Raw genomic sequence first — 10,035 nt, 5'->3', positions numbered from 1 at the left:
AAGGAGAATCAGTTGAGGAAATGCCTCCATAAGATCCAGCCTTAAGGCATTTTCTCAACTAATGATCAAGGGGGGAGGGCCCAGCCCACTGTGGGTGGTGCCATCCCTGTGCTGGTGGACCTGGGTTCTATAAGAAAGCAGGTTGAGCAAGCCAGGGGAAGCAAGCCAGTAAGTAACATGCCTCCATGGCCTCTGCATCAGCTCCTGCTTCCTGACCTGCTTGAGTTCCAGTCCTGACTTCCTCTGGTGATGAACAGTGATATGGAAGTATAAACTGAATAAACCCTTTCCTCCCCAACTTGCTTCTTGGTCATGTTTGTGCAGGAATAGAAACCCTGACTCAGACAGTGCACAAATACAAGATCTTTCCAGAGAAGAAGGCTGTGCATTTAAAACACGTGTTGGGATAAAGCCCTTACTATAATTTATACATTGTAAAAAGAATATTACATAAATATAATCAGTGTGTGTGAAGACAAAAGAAAAGAAATCAGTTTTGAGAAAGCATTGTGATTTCAGCTGCTGAGGTGACTCTGCTCCTGAGATGCTTTGAACAAGAATGAACCACATAGATTCATATGTTTGAATGCTTGCTTGGTGCCAAGTTGGAGCTCTTTTAACAAGGTTAGGAAATATGACCTTGTGGAATGTGGCCTTGTTAGAGAAGGTGTCACTGAGGGGTAGGCACTACACACAGTCTCTCTCTCTCTCTCTCTCTCTCTCTCTCTCTCTCTCTCTCTCTCTCTCTCTCTCTCTCTCTCCACTTGCTTTGTGATCTACATTTATAAGTGCTATGATACACACACAAACATATACACATTAATATTGATGATGATGATGATAAATGGTGGTGATTTGTTTTTAAAAAAAAAATCATTGTGCTCCATCTAGGAATTTAAACACCCATAAAATAAAGGACAATGACTGATTTAAATTATAGTCATTTTTATATGTCAAATTCATATAGCCCATTTTTATATGTCAAATTCAAACTCTGAAGTAAAAGTGCATGTTCATAGGTTATTGTTCCAATCCAAGTGACAAACAGCTATGATCAAGACCAGGACAAACTATTATAGTAAGGGACAGGTACTGAAAACAGTCCCACGTGACTAGGCAAAGATGACAATCTTCATTGTACAAATGAAGAATTGTGTCTAGTTCATGTTGAGTTTGAAATGTCTTGGGCTGGAGAAACAGATTTGTAAGTGGCTAATTCTTATTATAGGTACTTGGAGCTACCAGCAATCTATTGGTAGATGCTAGAACTGAAACATATTTTTTAGACATTCTGCTTATCAACACAATGGCTGTACAGATGAAAGTAATAAGTAAGTAACATTAAAACCCATATCTGAAAAGTCTGCAAAGTTCTTATCTGAACTGATTCCTTTTGTGAATGTTCTCACCTATTGAATGAGACCTGAATTTTTATTAGTGCTACAAAAACTTATTTGCATAAATTGGCTTACAAATACTGTTAGTAATATATCATATGACTATATTAATTTTCAGAACTGGATAGGAGGAATATTTCTGATATTTGGCCATAAGCTTAATCATTAGCATTTACACAGTTTCTGCAATAAGCAAGGAATTATGTTGAAAATGTAGAATTTGTGCTTCAGCTTTTAGAAGAAACAAGTTTATCCTCCAACTAACAAATATACTCTAAAAATATTTCTCCTTGAGTAGATGCTTTGTCAGCTAATATAAAGAACCATAAATTTAAACAAGAATGTAAGTAAGCATGCTAAGAGAAACGGGAATTCGTGTCAAAGAACTAGAAAAATCATTGATTTCAAAGAGACAGAAAGTTGATTTAATCAGGATTTCTCATTTTGAAACTTTGTTTGGAAATATCTGAACAGTGTGCTGGTCTCCCTTCTCCCCCTTTTCAAGCATTTCGAATTGTGAGCCCTCACAGGCTTGGTTTTGGACGATGGTGATTGTCTTATTTTGGTGGTGTCAGAACTTGAACCCCTTATGAACTCAAGCCAGGAGGTCCCTGGAGGTAGCCGGTGGTAACTTCGCACCTTTGCAAGAACATAACTTGAAAAAGGGGCTGGGGTGGTGTTTATGCAAGGAGTGGGTGGAGAGGGACGTCCGGCAGAGGAAGAGGAAGAGGAGGAAATGGAGGAACAGGAGGAAGAAGAAGAGGAGGATGGGCCTTGAACCTGGGTTTGGGACTGAATACCATTACTATTTTTAACATACAGCAGCCAGTCAATAGATGGGGGCTCTTGGCTTGTTTCTTTGCTGTCGGAGGATACACCCAAACACTTTCGCTTTGTCTTGAACCCGTGGATAAAATCAGATTCAGATGCAGGGAAAAACTGTGTTATCTTCTCTAATACATCCAGATTATCATCGAGGGCTTCCAAATTATTCTCAGATTGACTGTCTTGCACAGGAAATTGGAAACAGGATGAGGAAGGTATCTCTGGTAGAGAAAGGATAAGGACTATTTTCACGGCGGCTTTTCCATCAGTGCCACTCTCGGGTGTTGGAATAACAAAGAGTGTTGCACATCGAGGATCTTTCTTTCCTTTTAGATGGCTACACTGAGATTTTATGGCGGAAGCACATTCTAAACAAACAGAATATGTTGATGAAAGGCGGGGACCAGGACGAGGATTTGGCTTCCCTCTCATTCTTCGAAAGAGAATTTGCCTAGAGAGATCCTTCTGGATTGTAGACTTGGAAATGGAATTGACAATTTTATTTACAACATCAACAGGAACACTACCACCTTTAATAATGCAAGGATGACTATAATCTAAGGACCATAAGATTTCATTCTCTGGCTCCGACTTCACACTTTTTTCAAAGCTACATTTACTCAGCTGTGTGGAACAGGAAACTGAAGGATGTTTGTTCTTGATACAGGGCTTAGGACTTGATACTCTTTGGCCTGAGATATTTGGTTTAGGATGAACTGATGGCAGCTGACGAAGTCTGTGTTTGTCACTGGGTGAAGCAGTATTCTGGACCTTGGAGTGGCAAACAGCTGTGCTGACGGCTGGAGTGCTAGGATCACATCTAGCCACTACTTTAGGTTTGGGTTGGCATGTTGATAAACTCCGAGATGGCAGAAAATAATGTGATGATGGAGTGGACTTTCTCAATTTTGCTTGGGACAGTGGTAAACTAAAAACATTGTTATTAGAGTTTGAGACAGGAATTGTCAGAGGCTTACAGTCAGGTAATGGTGAATTCAGAGCCACTCGATGGGATTCAAGAGAAGATGAAGTGGGAGGGAAGCTGTTTCTTTGAAGTTTGCTGGTGAGCGATGGTGAACTCAACACTTTGTGACTGGATTCTAATAAAGAGGTCCAAAGGCGATCTAATGAGGAACCCTTCTGTGACATAGATTTACATAATTGTGATTTTTGTTCACTTTGACTAGATTCCAAAGATGTAGCCCAGATGATATTTAAGGACTGTGTTTCCTGATGTTGGAAGGAAGATGAAGATGGTGTTGAGACTTCTTGAGTAGACTCCAAGAAAGGTGATTTCCAGCAAAGGTCAATACTTGATGATGTCTGCATCTTTGGGAGGGGTAACCTTGATCTTGGACTTGTTTTGCTAGGTTCCAAAGATGAAGTACTGGTAAAACTAGATGAAGTCATTGTCTGAGATTTGTGGTGAGACAAAGATGAGTCCAAAGATTTCCAAGAGGGATGTGATGAACTTTTCAACAGGATGTCTTTTACAGTTGTTCCTGAGTATTTGGAGTATAATGATGATGATGATTTCATAGCCCTATTGTAGGAGCCTTGAGTCCCTTTAGAGTTCAGAGGAGACAATGCTGAAAAGCTTTGGGCCTTCGTGTGGAAGCTTGATGGGGACATTGTGGTTGTATTTTGGGACTGTTCTTTGCTCATGGGTTGGCTGTAAGGTTGGTTTAGTTTGTCACCTGTGTCATAATGTACAGGCAAATTGTTTATAGCTTGTTGCTGATAGTCTTGTAAATACATAGAGTGCTTATCATTATAGCCTAATGGCACCATCTTGTGCTGAAGGAGGGATCTCTAGAGAAACGGATGGTTTACAAGGATGTTTTAGTAACAGTCATTAGAACAAGAATCCATGGACAATTGGCACTTAAATAAGCACTAGTAGTTCTACTTTCTGTGTTGTTATGCTTGAGATAAAGGCAGATGTTGTAGAATGTGTCACAATTAAGCTTTAGGTGAAACTGGAGGGACAATATTAGAGTGTTACCATTTAACTTTCCTCTGTCTTCCCTTTAATTTCCAAGAGTTCCGGGGAATTTTTCTTGTTTTGTCTCTCTCTCTTCAAGGAATAGTTCCTGTTAAAAAATTTTAGAGAATTTAGAAGGTGTCCTCACAGAATATACTTTTACTATCTTGTAGTAATTAGAACACAAACTTTAAAAGACTATACCCAGAATGTGTACCCCAGCCACCTCACAAATCTTTTTAATTAATTTTTATAAACCCACAACATATTTATGAAATAGATATATTTAGTTTCCTGACTAAAGTAATACATAGGAATTTGTAATAGTTCCCAGACACTTAAATGCTCAAAAAAAAAAAAAAAAAAAAAAAAAAAAAAAAAAAAAAAAAAAAAAACAAAAAACAAAAAAGGAATTACTTTTACTTCATCAATTGTTTTATTCCTGCAAAAAATGAATTAAAAACTTCTTATGCCAAATAATAGCATCTTTAAGAAAGGTGAAAAACAGATTTTGAAATGTTGGCTTCAAAGGCAGATTTGGTTCTCATTATTGTCACATTTTTTTTACATTGATCTAAGAATTCAAACATCTAGTTGAGAGTCTCTTATATTTAGTCTCGTGGCTGCTTGCCGTCTCCTCAGCACCACAAGCATGTGCTGTTCCCCTCTAAAACTACTGGCTTCTTGAAGTTTACTTTCTGCCTGATTCTCTTATTTCTCTGTAGGTTCTATATTATTCTTTATTTGCATCTCACCACAACAGTTTTCATCTACATCACTGGGATGATTTATGTGAAAATGGGACTCAATGGCTCATAATTTTGGGTGCTTGGCCCACAGCTGATAGAAATGCTTGGGAACAATTAGTAAGTGTGATCTTATCATTTTGATATATCATGTTGAGGTCTTCAAAGCCCACACCATTTTTGGCTTGCTTTCTCCCTCTTCTGTGTGGATGAGCTCTGAGCTCTCAGCTACTCTTTCAGGGCCATGCTTAGCCAGCTACAACCACTGTCCCCTCTGTGATGGTCATGGACTCACCCTTTGAAAATGTAAGCCCAATAAACTGTTTGACACGCTGTTTTGATCATCGTTCTTTCTCAGAGCAATAGAAAAGTAACCAAGGTAACTATCATTTCTCTTTTTATATAATTCCTGAGTAAGTCCATCAATTATTGTTTAGGATTTGAAAAAGAAAATATAGAAATTTTATAAGAAAGAAGATACTCATTCCTAACTTAAAGAAATGTATACTAAAATATGAGATCTGAAGTTATTACTTTTTCTATTCCCCATTCCCCTACCCTTAGCAACCTAATATATAAGAAAAACAATGTATTTATTCTTCACATATATCAACTTATTCAAGTTACATAGGAACAATTGCATTATTACTAACAATGGTCCCCTTTTGTCAATGTAGCTTGATAGACTTACTCTCACTCCAACTTGCAATTATTTGAGACATATTTTATGAGAATTCTAGTTCATTTACGTTTAAGTATTTGGTCATGTGAATAAATCAAATTTATTGATTAAATATCAGCTTTCCTAATACTAGTTTCACAAAGCATGTCTTGATTATCTTTTCTATTTCAAAGGTATCTAATGATGCATCAAACTTCTTCATCTAAATGTGCCAATGATAATTCAAACACAAAGAAATAAAACTCAATTAATTCAATTCTCTTACTAGAGAAATTTTCCCATGTCTTCTATTGTAGTTCTGAAACAGCCATTTATTTTAGAATTTTTGGACAGATAGAGGATAATTTCATTTTATGAAGCTATTTAAATATCAAAATTGATTGATTTTTGCCTGTTTAGTATCTTAGGTTTTTAGCCTCACCATTTCAGTTTTTCTATAGGTACAATCTCAGGCAGATTAATGCTTGATTATATTTACTTCTATAAATTATTTGCCTATAAATTAACCCTTTTCCATTTTCCTTCACCAAACAAAAAAAGAGTAAAGTTTCTCTGGACAGACGCCCCTGATGCTCACTAGTGGGTTTTACAAGTTTTCAGTGTCCGAATAGGAGTAGTTAAGTTTTGAGTTCAGACCCTCAAATCCAACAAATTGCCCATTTAAACAACTCAGCAATATATCAATAAACATCATCAAAATTTAACAGACAAAATGAAACCGGAGGATTCAATACCTTCTGAGAATGTATATGTTCAGAGAATAGAATGTTCCTATGTTGCTAAATTGGCACTAATAATTCTGTTTAAGTTTTATAGTTAGATCTGTTACTTAATTTGGTTTTATTATGAAAGAGAATTTCCACTGCAAAGACTATTACAGCAGACAATGGGCATGGAACAAGACATTCTTTGAGTATTCTCATAATAATCACAAGCTAGAATCAAGTGCTGATCAATAGTAGAATACATAAATAATATATACATTCAAAAATAACAAACTGAAAATTTATAGAAAATATATCACAAATGCAGTTGCATACATGAATCTCACATGGAAAATATTAAGTGAAAAAAATCACATATAAGTCCTAGATTTCATGATTTTATGTATGAAACTACAAAAGTTGATGACCCTGGCCATATTGCTAAAATGTGCTTGGTGGGGTGAGGATTTGGAAAATGCACAAAGTTAGTCTGAGAGGTGGTGCTATACTGCCTGTGGACCTGGACCCTGATGGGATTAAACAAATTCATTTGGTGATAATTGAGTTCTAACACTTATAATATGTGCGTTTTTTTAGATCCCTTCACTAAAATAAAAGGTGTAAAAGTACATGACTTGAGGCTAATTAGAAAAGACACATCTGAGAGGGAATTGTACGGAAAGGTGAAACTTTAAAGAACAGACCAAGATCTGGCTCACAGATGCAAGGGATCCCCCAACCCCCCACCTCCAACACACACACATACAAAGACAGGGTGGGAAAGGGAGAGAAAGAATTCAAGGTAGAAATCATGCTAGCCAATGGACAAGAATAAGTCATTCAAAAAAACTGAAATGAGCAAGAAGAATCTAATGGTAAAAACTTATAGAAAATAGCATTTCTGAATGTTTCTACTTTCAGAATTACTCAACAAATGTCATTTTTATTTCGAAAGCATATCTTAAAATAGCTATAGAAGTATTACACGTACAAAGAGAAAAGATAGAACTGTCATTAAAGGTATAATTTCACAGTAAGTCCACATTTTTCTGGTTATTGCAGTTTTTTTATAATAATATCTGAGCCTTTGGCTTAGGATTTGTGCTATAGATGTATTAGTTCAGACTAGTCTTCACAACTCTGCATTCTGATTGGTTGTGATTTTCTCTATTGCTCTCTTTCTCTTGCAAAGAGAAGTTTTCTTAATGAGAATTACATTTATCTGTGGTTATAAGGATAAATATTAAGAATGTTGTTAGGAATTATCCAGGTTTAGTGATGAGTCGGCTATAGGGTTTGCTCCAAATCAGGACATTTCATTAGCTCTGGGTAGTTGGCTGGTTTCTAGTTCAGGCATGATTTCTGAAGGGAGTACCACTAGTGAGCTTTGAGATGCTTTGCAATTAGGATATCCATACAAATTTGGTGTTTTAATATCTGTAGCTTATTCACACAAATGTTACTCATTGTCATGCTAATATAAAGGTTAAACCACTATTTCACCAGCCAGAGAACAGTTGGTCAGAAAATGCTGTAGGGTTCTTCTGGGGAATCTTTGGTTGTGGTTAGGAGGCTTCCAGAGCTCTGAGGGTACAACCCATATCCAACACAGATGGATAAAATCCTTCATCTCTGTGGCAGGCCAGAAGGATGGCACTAGTGAAAGTCCAAAAGGTCCTTGAGAGTTTCTGCCAGTGGCTAATACTGACAAATGATCATGTGTAGCTCTAGACTGAATGAAAACTCCCCAGTCGCCGAAGCCAGGACCACAACCAAAGGACAGTCTGAAAGTCCTCTTGCCAGTGGGTCTTAGAGCAAAGGCTTCAGATGCCAAAACATGGGAGCAGTGCATAGTGATAGGGACCATTTCTCATCGCAGCACATGAGACCATTACAAAAACAACCCAAGTTCTCAAAGGACAAAGAATAACTGACGATAGCATTCTGAAACAAACATATTCAGATACCGCACAACTACATTTCAAGGGACATCGTGGAAGGTATGAAGAAATGGTAAGAGCCAGAGGACCAGAAAGTCTTCTCGGAAATTGTGTATCCTAGAATTAATAGGGTAGTTGTATCCAAGAAAATGTAGCCACCAAACAACAGCAATAACAATACCAAAGGACATGGTAATGCGTAAGAAGAAACTCTCATAGGGCTCTACATCTAGACAAAACTTGAGGCAATGAATGACTACTAAGAGGGAGAATTGGGAATCCTCAGGAATGAACACCTCATGTTTTTCCAATTCCAAGTGCTCAACTAGAAAATCATAATGTACATGTGACACTAAACAAACTCAGTGGGTAGCATTTATCTATGGATTTAAATATACATGTAATAACAAAAAGAAAAAGACTGCATACATTTGAGAGGAAGTGGGAGCATACATGGAGGGGTGAGAGGAAGGAATGGGAAGACAGTAATAATATACATTTTCATTTTAAAATAAATAATATTTAAAAACCAAAATGATAATAGTGTTTCTAATGCTCTACAAATACACTTTTTATGAGAAAGAACAAGAGAAGTTGTGATTCAGTAAAGAATTTCTATAATAAATATTAAATGAGTTACAATCACAGGATGAACAAGAGAGACCATTGTCACTTATTTCGTAAATTCAAGCATAGAGAATAAATATTTGTGCTGTGATAGCCTTCTTCTCAGCATCTCATGGTACCTTCTCCAAAACTGACCATACAGTCAGTCACAAAACAGTCCTCAACAGGTACAAGAAGATTAAAATAATCCCATTCATCCTATCAGATCACCATAGACTAAGGCTGTTTTTCAATAACAACAAAAACAACAAAAAGACCACATACACATGGAAGCTGAACCATGCTCTATTCAATGATAACTTGGTCAAGAAAGAAATTTTTAAAAAAATTTAAAGATTGTTAGAACTTTTAAAAAAAAGGAAAGTACAACATACTCAAACTTATGGTATTCAAAGAAAGAAGTACTAAGAGGAAAACTCATATCTCTGAGTGAATCCAAAAAGAAACTGGAGAGAGCGTACACTAGTAGCTTGACATAGAAAGGGAAAATTTCCTCCACTGTTAGTCAGATTGCAAGCTGGTACAACCACTCTGGAAATTAGTCTGGTGGTTCTTCAGAAAATTGGACATAGTACTACCTGAGGACCCAGATATACCACTCTTGGGCATATACCCAAAAGACATTCCAACATATGACAAGGTCACATGCTCTACCATGTTCATAACAGCCTTATTTATAATATCCAGATGCCTGAAAGAATCTAAATGTCCTTCAACAGAAGAATTGATACAGAAATTGTGGTACATATACACAATAAAGTACTACTCAGCTATTTAAAACAATTATTTCATGAAATTCCTAGCCAAATGGACGAAACTTGAAGCTATCATCCTGAGTGAGGTAACTCATTCACAAAAGAACACACATGGTATGAACTCACTGATAAGGGAATACTAGTCCTAAAAGCTCTGAATACCCAAGAAACAATTCACAGACGTTATGAAGCTCAAAAAGAAGGAAGGCCAGAATGTGGATGCCTCAGTGCTTCTTAGAAACACTCTTAGGAGGAAATACAGGGACAAATGGTGGAGCAGGGATTGATGAAAAGATCACTCAGAAACTGCCTCACCTGGGAATCCACCCCATATGCAGCCACCAAACACAAGCACTATTGCTAATGCCAAGAACT

General features: G+C 36.9%; 1 protein-coding gene across 1 annotated transcript; it reads right to left on the bottom strand.

Moving 5' to 3' along the window:
* Positions 1-1,826: 1,826 nt before the first annotated feature.
* Positions 1,827-4,013, bottom strand: CSNK2A2IP (casein kinase 2 subunit alpha' interacting protein; the record flags this gene model as incomplete). Its single annotated transcript, XM_080918833.1, has 1 exon — positions 1,827-4,013. The coding sequence occupies one exon, from the start codon at positions 4,011-4,013 to the stop codon at positions 1,827-1,829; it is 2,187 nt and encodes a 728-aa protein (XP_080774959.1).
* Positions 4,014-10,035: the final 6,022 nt, after the last annotated feature.

Source organism: Micromys minutus (genome assembly GCF_963924665.1).
Source record: "Micromys minutus genome assembly, chromosome: 7".
NCBI lineage: Eukaryota > Metazoa > Chordata > Mammalia > Rodentia > Muridae > Micromys > Micromys minutus.
This window is presented reverse-complemented; position numbering and strand designations above follow the sequence as displayed.